The sequence below is a fragment of the Micromys minutus genome, assembly GCF_963924665.1.
Source record: "Micromys minutus genome assembly, chromosome: 1".
Lineage (NCBI taxonomy): Eukaryota > Metazoa > Chordata > Mammalia > Rodentia > Muridae > Micromys > Micromys minutus.
In genome coordinates this window covers 8,098,911-8,117,172 of record NC_137969.1, presented here as the reverse complement: position 1 = coordinate 8,117,172, position 18,262 = coordinate 8,098,911, and the positions used below count along the sequence as shown (strand labels likewise).

The following is an 18,262-nucleotide window of genomic DNA, read 5'->3' as shown; positions in this document are numbered from 1 at the left end:
GCAGTAGCTGACATCACCTCCCAGTGGTCAGCACTGTTCTGTGAGTGACCGCCTTCATTCAAGGTCATTTGAAACCATTTCATAAAGACCTTTCTGATTGAGTTCTACAGGAAGGATAACCTAGCAGTTGACAGCCGTTTAGACGACATGTCTTTCCTGGCAAGTTCTCCCTAACTAATGTCACCTTGTATCCTGTATCCTCCTGGGAAGAGAGGTACCAGCACTGTTCCAATATGTCAGATTATGGCAGCTGAGTGTTACTGAATTATCAGTAACGCATGATCTAACTGTTTGAAGAGGTCCAGGAATAAAAGAATATAGCAGTATGAATTTAGTAGGCTGCAGTAGATTATCATTTAAATTTTACTTTTTACTGTGATATATTTATTTGCTAGTAAAGAATAACAGTAAAGTAACAGTATGAATTTAGTAGGCTGCAGTAGATTATCATTTAAATTTACTTTTTACTTGCGATATATTTATTTTCTAGTAAAGAATAACAGTAAACTTTATACAACTAAAATGTTACTTTATGTACCTAGGAACATCTTTTATGAATTGTAAGATGCAGATGAAAATGGTCATGGTCTTTATGCTTGGTGGTGAAGGGGGTCTTTCCTTCTGGGTGCAGTGCTTTGTCTTATGCAGGTGGTGTGTGGAGGGGACATAGTGAGAGTCTGTGACATGGGAACATTTAAGTTGTAATTTTTATTTGTCTCACTGCCCCACTGAGCCCATATTGTCATTGCTTGTGCTGCTGGACAGCTTGTCCCTCCCTTAATGTCATCACTAAGATCTACATCGTGAAACATCACGAATGTCCTGTGCAAAATCCAACCCAGCTCTGTCCACTCGCATCTCCGTGATCCTCTCATTGCTAATGTGTAGAGTTGTGCCATAAACAGACACCAACAGGCTCCTGGTCATTGATTTCTTCAGGAAGTAGTTTGCTGCATTTTAGTGAACTTACTGAAGTTGAGTGAAGTTACTCTTAGTAAGAAAGTGGCACAGATCTGGACAACACCTTCATGTGGTAAAGGCCAAACTCAGCGAGGCTTCTAAGAGCACTAAGAATAATAAAAGTCGTTTCACAGGTGTTAGGGTTGGAGGAAAGACCAGGAAGGAGCAGGTGACTGTGATGACAGAGCACACAAGAAGAGTGCCAAACTGTCCCACCTGTTTGGTCTGTTTGTATTAGGAACGTGTTTAAATAAAAACAGTAGGTCCAAGTTATCGAGAGAGAATTAGATAAAAGAGAAACCTTCCTAGTGTCCCAGGTAGGCTTTTCTCCTTCCAGTCCTAGGGTGTGTGTGTGTGTGTGTGTGTGTGTGTGTGTGTGTGTGTGTGCGCGCGAGTGTGTGTACAACAGGAGCCTCAGAAGAGGAGTTAGGGAACTATCACTGGGGAGAATGAGGATGTTCTGTAGTCCTGGATGCAACAATCAGAAGATGTCAGAAGATGTGGCAAATGCTAATTGCTAGGCAAAGGTTTATGAATGACATACATTAATGGATTTAGTGACATATAGGTTACTTGTAATTTACAACAAGCAAATTTGGAATTTAAAAGAGAAATGGAGAGGAATTTGAGATTGTCAGAAGTGTTTTGGGAATATATTTTTGCAGGGGAAATAAATAACAGCAGGAAATAGGGTTGAGCATCTTTTGGTGTCATTAAGTGGAAGGAAAAGTAGCCTGTTGATAAGCAAGCCCATCAAAAGGCAATATGTTACCTGTGGATTTCTGAGGTGATGAGGTTTAGTGCACAAAGGTGCAGCTTGGCTTGTATAGAACACTGGACGCCAGTGACAGTAACCATATCTGCTGTAGACCCCGGGAGCTGCTCCTGTGCCCATGGAGTTTACGGAAATTCTTTCCACGTAGCTTCACTTGATTCTCTTGCTCTCAGTTAAACACAGAAAGCGGAGTTCTTGCTGTGTTAGGACAAGGAGGTGGTTTGAGGGAGAGGTGAAGATCATGGTGTGAAATAGAGTGGGAGCTTGGGTACATCTGGGAGTTGTCTGTCTGTCCTGGCAGCATTAAGGGTGCGAGTGAGATCTCTGCTTATGGAGGAGTGTGAGACATGACCAGCCACACCAAGATGCAGGGTGTAAAGAGAGTTGGTGGAGAACTGCACTTAGCTGGGGACATGGCTTTACTGAGCATGAGAAACAAGCAGAGGACGGAGGTAAGGAGAAGACATCAGAAGGCTAGGGACCTCTGTAAGAGACGGGGCGGCTCTGAGAGGGGCAGTGCTGTACATGGGGAGCTTCCAGATTGCCTGATACTGGACAGTGCTTCCGAGAACAGGACTGACTTCAGTGTTTTGCCCAGCAGTTGTAAAAGGCAGTTGCGGTGGCCTCAGATGTTTCATTGTTTATTATTTACTTGTTTAATTGTTGTGACTTCGTTATGCTTTGTTGATTGTTGCATAGAAAAAGGAAAAAAAATTAAAATTAAGCCAAGCAAATGTAAACAGAAATCAACTAAATATGTTGGATAAGGTGGACACAGAGACAAGATGACCTCTGTGAGCTCAAGGCTAGCTTGGCCTTCAGGGAAAGTCCCAGGGCAGCCAGGGCAGTGTAGTGATAATGTCTTTAAAGAAAAGAACGGAAAAAGAAAAGGAACCAGCTCTTTGACTGCTTGCTTGTGTCCATCTGTCCTTCCTTCTTTCCCTCCCTCCCCCCTCATTGGTTTAATGAACAAACACTGAACTCCATGCTTGCTGTGATCCAGGTGGTATTCCAGGTGATGGACACTTAGCACGGAATCAGACACAGGCATAGTTGATACTGAGAAACTCGTATGGGCAATGCATGAAAGGACAGTATTATAACTTGCATTGTATGTGTACTTAGTGACTAGTGACTGGTTCAGTTAATTGTATACATTTTATCTTTTTAATACTACTTCCCAAGAAAGTTACATTATTATGTGTATGTCACTGTTCTGTAGACTGGCTATGGAACAACCTCCAAAGCTTAAGCGCACCTGTAGCAGGAAATGTATGCTCTTGTAGGGTCTGGAGGATAATGCCTCGGTGTCATGAGTTTTAGAGAGTGGCTGAGTGTCCCTGCTCCCCCCCCCCCCTTTCCCTTGCACTCCCTTCGCTCTCTCACCTCTGCTTGAGTGGAGGTCTCATGTTATCCATTCTGGCCTCAAACTGTGTGGCTGAGGTTGTCCTCCTTCCGCTTCCTTCTCCCAAGGCCTGGGACTGTAGTCTGCGCTCCTGCGCTCCACTCAGGTCTGTTCACTCCTTAACCGTTAGAGCTGTCCAGTAAACATTCTAGGGAGTTTACAGCCTGAGGCATTGCTAAAAGTGCTGTGATGTTTTTAATTACCAGTAAAGATTTCAGTAAACTTTGTAGCTCTGAATGTTGGAACTGAATGTGTAGATGTTTAATATGTTACAGCTTTTTGAAATTTCCTCTCTCAACACAGAACAATACTATTTCTTGTGTGCTGGTTGATTTCTTAGAGATTGTGTATTCAGTGTTAACATAGGTCCACAGATGTGCTGACACGACCTCGGTGACCACATTCTCCTGCTGTACACTCTGGTTCCTCCCTCTTTACTTATGGCAGCAGGGTAGCTTTGTTACCAAAGGAAGAGAGCAATTCCTGGATATTTTGCTTGTTTTTGTTTTTGATTTTTTTTTCTGAGATCTTATTGGTGTAGTAATGGATTCTGTTTTCTAATGGGAAAAGTGTGTTCATTTACATTACAAAACAGTAAGGGTTTCCTAAAATAATTGGTTGAAACAACCAACCAATGAACCAACCAATCACAGCAAAGCTATGTTCTTCAAAGTCAGATAGCTAGCTGGCAATATGAGCATCTTCCAAACCATTCCCCATGGGAAGCAGGCGATGCTGACACTGGTTGACAAGAAAGAACATCTGAATTACTCAGTAGAACTCCCATTTATGGTGCAGCCACATAGGAAGCACCACGTTAATTATGTTTCTATCCTGTCTCTGTGTGATAGGTCTGTTTGTTTGGGTTGTGAAAGATCAAAAGCTATTTTGAGTTACATCTATTAAAGTTTTATTTTGGTGCTTTTTCTTAACAATAGTATAACAGGAGACTTGGATTACTGGAGATTCAGTATGTTTCTACCGTGGCACTGAGCAGCGAATCATGGTGGGCACCTTGCCATTCTTGATAATAATAAGTATGTACAAAGTATAAAGTTACTATGTGTTAGTATGTATAATATATATGTATAATTTAGTTCTCACTAGAGCCTTGTAAAATTTGGCATTATTTCCATTCTGTGGATGAAGAAATTGAAGAATGGAGGCTAAATGATTTTCCTAAAGATGAGTGACAGGGTGAGGATGGACTGAATTCTTTTTCTCCTTAGAACGCCCACTTTCATCTGCAGTTCTGACACGAATTTAATTTTATACGGTTTTCAGTTCTTGCCTGGACAGAGAAATGAGGCAGTGAATTGTTCTCGGATTGTGAGTGGAGGTACCAAGGCTCTCTTTATTCCGTAGTGTGGACGCAGGTCGTGCTGTTGCCCACGGCTCCCTGTGTACTCGTAGCTCCCCTTGCAGTCACTGTGGTTATTGTGTGTGCACTCCCGTGTGCAGTAGGTCTCACCTCAGACAGGTAAGAAGAGCAGGTGCTGCGTGGGACCCTCAGCAGCCTTCCTCATGTTACATTCACTCCTTGAAGGTCTCTTATTTTTGGAGAGAAGTTAGAAATTGCTTCTGTGTGTTCAAAATATTTTTTGTTCAATTTTTATAACATCCTGGGAGACCGTGAGTGCACCTGTTTGCTTTTTTTTCTTCCTTTGCACCTAGTCAACAATATTTTACCATTTAACAGATGCTTGAGTTCTGGAAACAAACACATTATTACATTCCAGGAGCAATTATAGCACAAAAGAAAATAAAACAAGATGTAACTGTCTGCATGAAGAACTAGAGAGGATTATGTGAAGAACTCCGTATGTCCATATACTGAAGGAACTAAGCTATACAGGGGCCTGTGCTAGGAAATGTGTCATACTCATATTAAGTCAGTGTTGAGGTAGAAGCAGTAATCCTAACACTTACTGTAAAGATGAACAGACCTAAGAAGTAGCTTCAGATAGATGTATGTAAGTGCGGAGTAGTTTTCTGTTGGTAGTGAGGTAATTGGGAATAGATGGGTGTAAAGTAATTAGATAAGACATTTTAATTTTAAAAATGTCATAGAGAGTGGGAAGGGAATGTATCTCGTAATTTGATCAAAACCATAAAATGTTGGAAAAATAACTTACCGTGAGGAGAAACTGCTTTGTTACTGCTCGGGTCAGGGTAGATTAGTAGGCACTTTTAATGCCATGTAGTGATCTTAGATTCAGATTCCAACAGGCAGCTAGAGGGGCTAGCGAAGGGATTTTCTTTTCCTTCAGATAACACATCACTGTAATTAGACGTAGCTGCATGTGGCTGTTAGGCCCTTTATTTGTGAGTTGCCTTCTTGACCGTCACACAGGCTGTGCTGTGGGGTCTGGGGTGCTTGTGTTTTGATGCACTGTAGTATATGTTGCATATGCCTGATGCTGGGGTCTCGTTCTCCTGGGTTTTCTGCTGTGTAGTGTAAGCGCTAGCATCTTCTAAAGGCCTATTGCACAGGACAACACAGCATGTAGTATGCTGGAACAAATACATAAAGCTTTACATTTTTAATATCTATTAGTCTTACTACAAGCAGGCTGGGTGCCTCATGTTAGATGTAGGGAGAGTAAGACAGTACTAGTTCCGACAATATTAATGTTTGCTCTAAAAGAATTTAAATAGAAATATTTGGCCTGACAAATGTCTGCGCTGTTTATGGCAGTAATAAATCCAAGGTATTTTCTTTTCTTTCAGGGGTAATAGTTGAGCAAATCCTAATCATGAGATTCTCAAGTAGTTGCCAAGATGCTAAGCCGAGCTCTTGGCAGGGTGTGATGCCGGGCATGGTTAGTGGGCCGTGGCCATTGGCTTGTGCTTAAGGGTTACTTGGCTCTGTTTCTTACTCACTTCTGCATGATGTTTACTGACTCAGCTTGTAAGAGGGAAACTAAAGATTGCATGTACATTGGTAGGTTATGGTGACAGAATACAGCGCACGCCATATATGTTGCTCTGTGGCAGCTCAATGGCATTCTATTTGATGCCTCTCAGACGTTTTGTTCCGTCTGGATTAGCCAAACGGAGGAGAAAAGTATCTTTGTTTTTTAAGATGACTTTTAAGCCTGGAATGTTAGCGCTGCCTGTGTCCTCTCCCTGATCAGCCTCCCTTGTCATCTCAGTGTGATCTGTTATTTTCCTTCATGACCATGCCTGCAGCGTATATACCTTGTTTCTGGTTTCTTTCGGTGTTGAGGACAGAGCTTTGGGCCTTGTGCTAGCTGCTAGGGAGCATGTACTAGGGAGTCACATCCTATGCCTGTACCTTATTTATGTTCTCTGACTTACTGTCCAGACTGTTGTGATGGACGTTCTTGGGTGGCAAATATCTACCTCCAGATTAAAATAAAGCCAACATGTCTTATCAAGGAGATTCAGATAAGCATATGAAAGCATATTCCACATTATAGTAGTGGGAAATGCCAATGAAAACAGCAAGGTGTGTCATACCCCACAGTGTGGAAGACCAGGGCACCAACAGCAAGTGCTGTTGAGGAAGTGTGGGACACCAGGGACTCATACACTGCTGGTGGAGTGGACAGTGGTGAAGTGACAGTAGAAAGCACTTTGGCTAAATGTGTCAGTGATGACACCTGCTGGTGTTTGTCCAGAAGAGGTGGAAAATGATACAAAAAGCTACCCGCAGCTTTGTCTGTGATAGCAGAGCTTGGCGGCCAAGATGTCTTCCAGCAAAGAACAGACAGGTAAACTAGTTGGTTGCTGCAGACAATGAGATTAATATTTAGCATGAGAGGAAATGAACCGTGTGAAGAAACAGGACTGTTCCTGTGTGCATGTGGTGCCTGAGTTAGTGTGAGTGCTGTGGAGGCCTGAGACGGATGTCAGTGTCTGTCAGTCATTCTTACACTATGACACAAGCTCTGTCATGAACCTGGAGCTTTCGGGTGCCACCGTGTTGGCTGTGCACAGGCTCCAGGGTCCTCCTGTCTCTGTGTGACTGGGGTCATAGCTGCAGCCTTCTGCTGGGGAACAGGGCCCTTCGTTCTTGTTTATGCAGCCTGCACACTATTGACTGAGCCATCTCCCTGGTTTTCTAGTTAAACGGAGCCAAACTTCAAAGGTTGGTTAATAAGGATCTAAACTGTGATAGAAGACTAAACTTAAAAGATTTGCCAGGAGTTGGGAGTGAGGGGTGAACAGGTAGAACACAGGTTTGGGAAGTCCTACGGCCCTCCATGATAACTTAAGTGTGGCTGCATGTTTCAGTGACTTAACCATGTAAACATATAAACCTATAAAGTATACAGCATTAAGTGAACTTTTAAACACATGTACAACAATAAAAGTGCGCTTCATAAAGTCTGGCCTTTGGGTGGCTATATGTTGTCACCGTGTGTACGTTCATCAGTGATGTGGACAATGGGGAAAGAAAATTGTCTGGAGGGATTATTTGTACCACACCAGATAATTCCGAGTTCTTAAGAAGTTTCTTCTTTGACATTTTTTGGCATCACTTCTACCCCAACGGTAATCTTCTCCAGTGTGGAGGTGGAACTCAGTGTAGGCACGTGTCTTACCCTGACCCGCAGTCTGAGCCCTAGGCCTGGTGTTCTTGACCATCACTGACTGATAACCCCAGCCTGTGTCTCTGCAGTCACATGTGTTAGCGTTTTCTTCCTCAGTTAGGGAGTAAGACTAGCTTACTGGAGAACCATGCTTTGTTGTGTGAGCCTGCCCTGGGCAGTTGCTGCTTAATGTCCCAGTCCTGCCTCCCATCCGCAATGCTCTGCCAGAAGCTGTGGGGGAGTTTGGGAAGAGGGGAGCAGAAAAGACCAGAGCACTCTGGGTGAGACCCTGCTAGCGGGTTTTGTTATTTGTGGGTTCCAGAGTGCATATTATCTCCTGCTGGAGCTTATTTTTGTTGTCCTTCTACTTAGGAGCATCTCTTTCATCAGGTCACAGGAGAGACACCTGTGGGCATGTAAAATCAGGCACATTATTTATTAGGGACTCTTCAGTAATCCTATAGGTAGAGAGAATGGCTCAGAACAGACTTTGTCCTTGACCTCACAGAGTTTGTAGTTACCTTCACTACTAAAGGAGCCCTGTGAAGGCTGTGTTCAGCATTTTAAAGTTGCACTTGGTTATTTTTGCATGGTATATTGTTTACTGTCCGGTAAATAAACAGTAATATCTGACAGTAAGCAGGAGTACAGTATCATGAAATTTGTACTGCCTACTTAGGTTTAACCTCAGCCGTAAAGGAGTGAGAATTTGTCAGTCGATACACTTAGATTTCTAGTCCCCTGAGTAATTTCTTAAAAGGCTTCTCCAAACATTTATATTTAATAGCCAATTAATAAGTAATTCAGTAAACAACTAATTTGGAGCATTTCTGTGAGTCAGATCCTGTTCTGGGCAGTGTGGAGAGGACTGATCAAAACAGAGCCTGTGATTTCATGACGGCATCTCAGTGTGGGCGGTAGTGAAGACATAAGTCAGTGCAGCACACGGCGGCAGGGGCTGTGGGGAAGCATGGAGCCCATAGAGAACCCGGGAGGCTGTGCCCCGGGATGAAGCGATTGGTCAGCCATGGCGTGTCAGGAGAAAGCCTGATGCTGGCAGAGGAAACTGCAAACATGAGCTTCCTCGCCAGTGAAGACTTTGTGTATTTATTTTTCTCTTATTCAGAATAGTCTGTAGATCTTTCTACAACCTGGTCTTTACTTTGTTCCTCTGAAACGCTAACAATGCCTATCTAGTAGTCAAGATGAAGTGTACATCCATAATTTCTTATGTATAGTTCACAGTGTGGTAGGCAGTTCACATTTGCATATCATTGTGTCTAATGTAATGTCTAATCTGTGCGTGTCTTCATGCAGAACTGTGAAGAACCAGTGCCACCTTTGCCTTGCAGACCTTCCCTCTGACATAAGCGTGTTTCCTTGTGAGTTGTGTACTAATCACAGACGGCTGCCATCGCATGCTTACTGCTAACTCTCCTTTAACCTACTGTGTTTGTGGCCTTTGACCTGCAATCAAACATTTGTGCATTTGCTAGATAAATGGTTTGTGGCTAGCAGTTAGCTTTGAATATTTATATACTTTTGAACCACTTAACCGTTTCATTAAGGCATATAAACCATTAAACATGACACCTATTGAGGTAGACCGTGAGGATATTCAAATTAAAGGTAACGTTACGATACACAACATTCATCACAGTGCTGTGGCTGCTTCCCATTGCTATGACCGTATGGCTGGCTTGTGTTTTCAGGGGTCACTAGTCTATGACAGCCGAGCAGGATAGTGGGCTGTTCTGTGGATAGTGGCAGAGACTTAGGCAGTGGATCTAACGTCGCCGTGGGTCAGGAAGCAGCAAGCAGGACTAGAGGTAAGGTATGCATAACCTTTGGTGGCTCTTCCTAGTGACACATTTCTACCAGCCAGGCCCTGCCCCACCTGTGGAAATAAGAGTCTAAATTTAAGCTTGTGGGAGCCACGTTCACACTCGTGAAGTGGTGTGTTCAAGAGAGCTGTGGATTGCAGTGAGACACACTGTCCAGAAGGACAGTAAGGTAGAGGGTGTAGGCGACTGTTGGCCAGTGGGCTGTCTCTTTGGAAAGAAGGACGTGTGGCTTTCGGATTTGTCAGTTGCTCTCCCGGGCAGGCAGTATCATGGTGGCAATAGTCCTTTCCTAAGAGCACCGACACATTGCTTTATGTAATTCAGACTGACACTTGGATTTGGTGGCTCGAAGATCCCAAATGTTATGTGAGGTAGGTCTGATCTTATTAAACAAGTTACCCATGAGTCATTTCCTCTGAAAGATACAAGCATAGGGTTAGAGATAATAGATTACATTTATAAATAGATTTGGTTTTTAATGATAATTCTAACTAGAGGAAGTAATCTTAATTCACTTAAGATTAAGTAAATAACTATTTTTACTTCAGAACACGTTAAGGCTTCAGACAGGGCATTTGGTATTGAATACAGGAACTCAGCTTAGTGCTGATGTTGACTAAGCAGGAAAAGTCTCTTCCTCCGTAGAAGCTGATTCCGTTTTCTTCGGTGCTGGGTCTATCAGTGCAGAGAACAGCCGAGTCTGTGAAAGCAGAGGGTCCCTTGTGCTGTACTGTGCTTGACACAAGCTGACGGCTCCGTGGAGAGGGCACTTCCTTGTCCTGTGTGCCCAGCGCCAGGCAGAGCCCGGCTTGCTAGTGTGGGCACTGTTTAAATGAACGAGGTAAGAACCATGCTCCAGGTGAGGAGAAATGGTTTTCACCAGTGCACTCGGGGAGGTCAGGTCTATGAAATACTATGAAATACTCTCAGGAAAGAAGCTTTTCAGCTGCCATGTTTGAAAGTATAACACTGTACTCATTATAGCCATGGATCTTATAGAGTAGACCGAGTTTTAAAGTAAGTCAGCTAATCTGATTTAAAGTGATCATTCTTGCTGGATTAACCTAGAAAACAACCGAGAAAGAATTAAAGAGGCATCAGAGATGGCAGTCGAGTTCAGAACTCATGACTGCTGCATTTGTGGGTCTTGAGTCACACTTGAAGGAAATAGTATTTGTTAAAAAAAAAATGACAGTGAACGGATGGGAACAGACACTACACTTGATCTCAGCCAAAGGGCCCCGAAGTGACTGAGAGCCACGCCATGACAGAGCCCACCCCGACACTGTTAATGACATTCTGCTATGTTGAGGACAGGAGCATGGCATATGTGTCAGCTGAGAGGCTTCACCCAGCAGCCGATGGAAACAGATGTAGAAACCCAGAGCCAAATATTAGGTGGAGCTTGGGGAATCTGTGGAAGAGGGGAGGAAGGATTGAAGGAGCCAGAGAGGTCAAGGATATCACAAGAAAACTACAGAATCAACTAACCTGGGCTTTTAGGGGCTCTCCGAGACCACCAGCCAGAGAACATGCATGGGATGCACCCAGGCCCTCTGCATAGATGTAACAAATGTGCAGCTGGGTCTTCGTGTGGGCTCTGGTTCTGTAACAGTAGGAGCAGGTGTTCCCTCTGACCCCGCTGCCTGCCTTCCGGTCCCTTCCCCAGCTGGGCTGCCTTGTCCAGGTCAATGAAAGATGCACTTAGTCCCACTGCGACCTGGTATGTCCAGGGGGCTGCTGTCCGTGGGAGGCCCTGCTTCTCCAAAGAGAAAGGCTGGGGGATGGGAGGTGAGAGGTGGGAGGAGAGGAGGGAGGGGAAGCTTTGAGGATGTAAAGTAAATGAATTAGTTAGTGGGAAAATAATATTGTGTGCTGGGGAGTACGCAGTAAGTGTTAGGAAGGGCACATATGCCACAGTGTTGAACATTATCAAGGTCAGACGACAACTTTGTGGTTGGTTTACATTTTGGGGATCTAAGTCAGGTTGGGGATAGACTGGGGTGCCCGAGGACTGAAATCAGGACACCAGGCTTGCACAGCGAGTGTGCTTACTCACTGAACTATTTCATCAACTCTAAATTTAGGAAACAGTACTCAGTGTGGAAATGTAGATCACGTTTGTCATATCACTTACTGCTCCATCTTCCACAGACCTGTGCTAGCACTGTCTTCATTCTTACCTGCTGTGTCAGAGCTCCTGTACTCTCCCACAACTGCCTGTCAGCCTTGCCCTCGTTCCATCTGTTCTACTGTCCCTGGAGTGACCTCTTACGGGTCTGATTGTGTCTGCCCCCTTGAAATCCCTCCTGACTTTGTCTAGTCCTTATCTGACCCAAGTACCCTAGGATGGAAAAGGAAAGTTTGGACAAATGGTCTCCTGGCACGCCGCTGCCAGTGCCTCCCCTCTTTCCCAGTGCTCTGTCCTCCATACAGAGTCTGATGTCACAGACTCTCCTGTCCCTAAACACTCTCCTTCAGGCTTTTCTTTTCTCTCAGGGCCATCAGGTATAGGGCCTTTGAAGTTTTCTAAATGCACTCCAAGGAAAATAGGCTGCTCGTCCATCTTTCCTAGTCTGGACTAGACTCTGTCCAAGTTCCCATAACATATAACTTTAGTGCTCTGTAGACCACGTGTAAACAATAGCAATACGTTTTCAAGGCTGGAAAATTCATGATCAGGGAGCTGGCACGCAGGTACAGCATCTTGTTACATTGTCATGCTGGACGAAGGAAGGGCAAGAGCGCATGAGATAGGGAGGAATGTAATGAGGGCAAGTGAGGGCAAGAGATCAAAGTTACTCTCGAGCTTCTGGTTCGCCGTAATCTGTCCATGAGGGCGGGCTCTCATAACCCAACACCCCTATTAGGATCCTTCCCCAGTACTGCCACACTGGGGATTATGTTTCCAGTGCAAGGCTTTTCTGGGGGTGGGGAGCATAATCAAATCATGACATCATGTAGCTAGTGTTCTTAATAGTTCCCAACACAATGTCTTCTTTCTCACTAGATTGTGAACTTTAAAAAGTGTACCATACTTCTAAACTTTCTAATGACTACATTGTCTTTTTAATTTCTAATGTCAGTAAGTTTTTGCCTTTCATGGCATAGAAGTTTGTGATCTAAAGTACGAAGTGTCAGAATTAATCAGGCCTAAAGTATCACCCAGCAAAACCCCTACTTCTGATGAACTTGTGATAGATGGAAGAATGTAGTCTCCGCCCCGTCTGCTTGGCTGAGCAGACAGAATATAAAGCCACCACAGATGATTAGAGTACAGCCTAAAGTGATGTTTTTAGGTAGCACGGTCTGAGCATATGAACGAAAGTTCAGACATTTCACAGGCACTTTTTGCTTGCCTTCTCCCAGCTGCTTCCCATTGCGAGGACGTCTGTAGCCACTGCTAACTCATCTTTCAATCTTGCTGGGATATATTCAAATGCTTTCTCCTGTTTACTGTTGTATTTCCAGTGCCCGACACAGTAGTTTGGTTATACAATAGATGACATTTATTTAGTTGACGGACTGGACTTGGGAGAAGTATGTATTGCATAGAACCCGTGAAAGATTTTTGTGAGAAAGTTAGACTGTGCAGTAGACTTTGGCAGTATGTTTTTAAATGAGTTAACTTTTTAAAAAATGAAGTACATTCAAGTAAATAGTTGCTCATCTTAATTTCAATCAGTCAAAGGATTGATTTGGAAATTGGATCTTGCTCTGTAGCACTGGTTGTCCTAGCATTAGCAGTGTCACCTAGACTGGTGGCAGTCCTGCCTGTGACTGGAGTACCATGCCTGCTCTGATTTTACCTGTACTTGCCTTTCCCAGGTCATTTCTTACTCTCAGTCTTCCCTCAGACTTTGTAAACGCTGCACAGACCCACTGGCAGTGCCTCAGGTGCTTAACTAGAAACCTGTGTGATCACTGGGAGCCTCTGTTCTTTTCTTCTACATCACGTGTAAGAGACTGTCACCCTAGGATGCAGGTCACTAAACATCATGTAGATCTCGACTTGATTAAATAAATTGTTTTCTTCTTTTTTAATATAGTCTCACTTTGTAGCCGTGGCTGTTCTGGAACGCACTATGTAGAACAGGCTGGCCTTCAAGTCACAGAAATCCACCTGCCTCTGCCTCCTGAATTTTGGGAGGCACATGTGCCGCCACAGCTGGCTTAAACATGCAATTGTTCTAATGTGTATGTGTGTTTTTCTGCGTGTTCTCTAGCCATCACGTGTGTGCTTGCAGAGGTCAGAAGAGGGCATTGGGTCCTCTGGAGCCACAGGTGCCTATGAGCTGCCATGTAGGTGCTAGGAATCGAATCCGGGTTCTCAGGGAGAGCAAGTACCCTGAACCACTGAGCCACGTGTGGCCTGTAACTTGCATTTTCTATCTTCTATAATTTCCTTTTCTCTTCTATTTTCTTTCGGCACTAAATAAATTAAAATTATAAAAATGTTAAATTAGATTATAAACTGGAACATGTAGATACTTGGGTTTGAATTATGTTTTAGAAAATAAAATAACTTGTGAGTCCCAGGCACTTCACTATAATTTTTTAATGTAAATACCAAATTAGCCATCCCTCTTTTACTATAGTAGAATTTAGTAAGCACGTGATCTGTTCGCTTCCATGTAGAGATGAGTGAGACAGCTAAGACCAGTGACATGTGGTTTTATCACAGTTGACTGTTGACCATTCACAACAGGGCCAGACTTTAAGTATTGGTGAGAAAACCACACTATGACAATGTCCCAGATCATATTAAACCTAACGTCATTGCCTCTACTGATACTATAGTTAAATACTATTTTAATGATTTAGTCAAATAGTAGCAGTACGTGTACTGACTTTGCACATGCGCTGTGAGCAGAAGGAGCACAGGGCTGTCCCCCTGTGGCAGATCGAGGCTCTTTGGTCTACTCGGCTGGAAGTCTTTGAAGATCCTCACATGGCTTATGCCCTCTGAATAGTGCTCCATTTTTATTATTCTAATGTTTTAGTTCTGGGGCTGAAACCCAGTGCTTCATGCTTGCCCGGTTCTCTGTAGCCCTACATCTTTAGCTTTGGCAACTTGAATATAATGTTCTGTTTCTCTTCTATTGGAAGGGGTTTAACCAACAAAGAGATGTTAAAGAAAACATGGGAAATAAGATTGGAAAAAAGTACAAAAAGTAGCTGGTTTAAAAATGGATACATTTGAAAAGCCAGGTAGAGAACTGTTTTACACTTCCCCTCCTTACTTGTCTGAATGTCTCCACAACCTTTCATTTCCACTGAATTGGGTGGTACAGAAGTAACCCTGTCTATTCCATGTTGGGTTTTTCTTCTCATTATGAGCAAATCTCTTTTTCTTGAGAAATACTGGATTCAAAAAGATCTTTAAAGATGAGGAAATGCTAGAAAAATTGAGATATCTGCCTGTTGATAATTGTGTTACTTACCTTTGCTCAAGTTTATTGTATCTTCGAAGTTAGAAGGTGTTCTGGTAAGACAGTTGTTGGTCTGCGGTTCTTAAGTCCATCTGACCCGTGTTCAGTACGGCAGGTTAACGCTGCTCTTCTGCTCCGCCCTAGATCCCTGCATCTCGCTGAGCCCGCCGTGCTTCACTGAGGAAGACAGGTTCAGCCTGGAAGCGCTGCAGACAATACACAAGCAGATGGACGACGACAAGGACGGCGGGATAGAAGTGGACGAGAGCGATGAGGTGCGTGGGCGCCTCTCCCGCCAGCCTCTGGTCCCGGGTTCAGGAGAGCTTTGGCTTTCCTTTCTAAGCTGTGATTCTGCTGACTGTATTTACATGGCTTTTCTGACTTTCTTTCTTTCCTCACCACCCCTCTTCCTCCTTCCCCATATGTTGGAATTGTGACTTCATAGATCAGTAGTTGTGGGTTTTTTTTAGATGAACGATGTGAAATGTGATGGCTCAGGCCAGCCTCAAACTGTCCTAGGTCCACACTCCTTGCCCATAGCTAGGGCTCTAGACCTGTGCATTGCTGCCACCCTTCCTGGTTATGTAAGCTCCTCATAGTCATGGGTTTCACAAGCAGGGACCCTACTCTGTGTCACTACCCGGTGCTGCTATACACACCACTTCAAAACGTTGTGTCAGCGACAAGCCATTGCTTCTAAATTCTGTGGGTAAGCTGGGCTCAGCCGGGCAGTTGGCATATATTTATATTTCTGAGCTGCTGTGATGTCCTACACTTTATGATTTCTCTTTCTGTATGTCTGTCATCCAGGAGTCTGGGTAGGAGCTTGTTACTGCCTGGCAGCTGGCTTCTTGTCTGAGTGCTTACCACACGTCCAGACACCAGCACTTGCTTGTGTCAGATTGGCCAAGGCAGGTCCTGTGGGTTAGCGCAGTCTTCTGTGGGAAGTGATGGTTGCTACCTCACAGTGACAGTCTCTGAAGATTTATTTATTTATTTATTCACGCTTTTTTGAAACAGGGTTTTTCTGTATAAATGCCCTGGCTTGTCCTGGTCTCATTTTGTAGAGTAGGATGATCTCAAACTCACAGAGATCCATCCACCTGTCTCTGCCTCCCAGGTTCTGGGATTAAAAGCGTGTGCGAACACAGCCACCCTTTATTTCGTGTTGATGGTCAATAGGTGTGCTGTTCCTTTGAGAACACTATTGTCCCTGAACTTGGCTCTTCTGTAGTTCTTTGTGTAGGATTGAGGCCTCACACGCATGTTAGCATGTCTAGTGTTACCCTTGTTCACCTCAGGGTTAGCCAGTCATGTTGGTGAGACTTCACGGGTGGTAGCTTCTCACATTTCTAGGAGACATAATTCTATAGCGAACTCACTGTTCCCATGGTTCTTACCTGTGGCTTAACCCCCTCATCCTTGAGCCGTAGGTGTAGGGGTTGTCTTGTTGCTCATAGATAAATGTAGCCCTCACTCCTCATCAAGGAGGCTTTGCCACAGACAGAAACCATTACAGAATACCATAGTGGGTCAGAATGCAGAGTTGTGGAATCCAGTTCCAACCAATACATTTACAAGATGTATTATTAGAATTCAGAATTAAAGCAAAAAAGAAAGGTACCAGAATTAAAAGAAAAAAATGCAGTGTGCATTTCTACTTTATTGATACCTAAAAACACGTAGAAGTCAACCAGTCAGTACGATAGCCACTAGCCACATATAGCATTTGAGATTTGAAAGTGAAGTATATGCTATTAGCTGTAAAAATATGTTTAAACGTGAATATTTGAGAAAAATAAAGTAATTTTTTTTAAATGGAGGCTTCGGCTAATGCTCAGTCTACAAAATGCATGCTGTGCAGACATGAAGGCCTGAATTCCGGTGCCCAGCATATGAAAAGCAGGCATGTTGGGCATGCCTGTGATCTCGGTGCTCATGGGCAGAGGCACAATGACTCGGGTCTTCCTGCCCAGCCTGTGCAGCTGAACGGTGAGATATCTGCAGATATCTATCCAGATCTGGTGAGGTATCCTGTGTCAATATGGAGAGTGACTGAGCAAGGTCCTGACATACCCACACTGCACAGTGACGACACATGTACACAGAGTGCCAGTTACATATGTACATTAGAGTGTCCTGGGCATATTGGTGACATCAAATGTGACACTGAAATTCACTTTTTTTTTTTTTGTTTAATGCGACATTTAGAAGATTTAAAATTTAGACGTGTATCTCCAGTTTGTTCCGACAGTACTGGAACAGAGGGCTTAAATGGGTGAGTTGTTAATTCTGCAGTTCTTGGGCTAGTGTGGTGTCTCCAGTTTTATAAGTGTTTGTTTGTTTATAAAAATAAAGTATCTCATTAAAAAAGTAAATAGTTCTTCTGTAATAGGTCTCAATTAGTCATAATTAGGGGAGTTCATGAGTTTAATAAGAAACCATAGTAAACAAAATTAAAGTTGCTTAATTTCTTGTATTTTGGGAATTTGGTAGCACTTAAAAAAATCAGAAGTATTTGGTATTTTAAAATGCTGGCTGAAAACTTCAGTGCTTTCTTGCTTTGTATTTTGGTCATATGAGAAAGCATTGATCAGTATAGCTTCTGTTCATTCATATGATTTTGAGCCAATATCTGAGGACCTTCTGCATGCCAGATGTCCAAATAGATGCTTTAAATAATACATCTAGAACAAAAGAGATGAAATCTGTGCCTTTGAGCTAACATCCTGGTGGGGCTTGTGGGGAAGGCTCACTTGAGAAACTCCGTGCTTAAGTGTGGAAGGGGGTCAGGACAGGAAGATGTGGGGAGGCTCTGTGTAACTTTACTTAGAGTGTTAGGGATGGTCTTGTGTAGTGGCAGCCTGCAGTGTCTATCCTGAATATAATATAGGCAGGAAAGTAATAGAATACATATCTGCTAAGTTTTTCAGCTGTGGTAAAACTATGTGTGGGAGAATTGGAATGTTATAGATTACTACGAAAAAAGGCATAGAGCCTTTTTCTTTCTTTCTTTTTTTAAATGAAAGTCACTGCTTTCCAGACCAAGATAATGAAAGTCAGTATATCTTGGCTCTGACCTGTTTAGGTTGAGTTGTTATAGTGAAATAGTTATGTTCTGTCAATACTAACAATATTTCGGTTGGTATTTGACCGAATAATTTAAATTAAGAGAGATGAATGGTTATTTTCTGAAGAAGGCCCTGAGATGGTATTGAGAATCTTAGTTGTAATTCTCCACTACGTCATTGAAGCATTTAGTACAGTTCAGTGTGTCTGAGCTTTCT

General features: G+C 43.3%; 1 protein-coding gene across 2 annotated transcripts in view; it reads left to right on the top strand.

The window, feature by feature from the left end:
* STIM2 (stromal interaction molecule 2) overlaps positions 1-18,262 on the top strand; it is a 120,293-nt gene that overhangs the window by 38,920 nt on the left and 63,111 nt on the right. For both annotated transcript variants that reach the window (XM_080917158.1, XM_080917157.1), the window contains exon 2: positions 15,120-15,250. In XM_080917158.1, the coding sequence (XP_080773284.1) occupies positions 15,120-15,250 (131 nt within the window). The remainder of the gene's footprint in view (positions 1-15,119; positions 15,251-18,262) is intronic.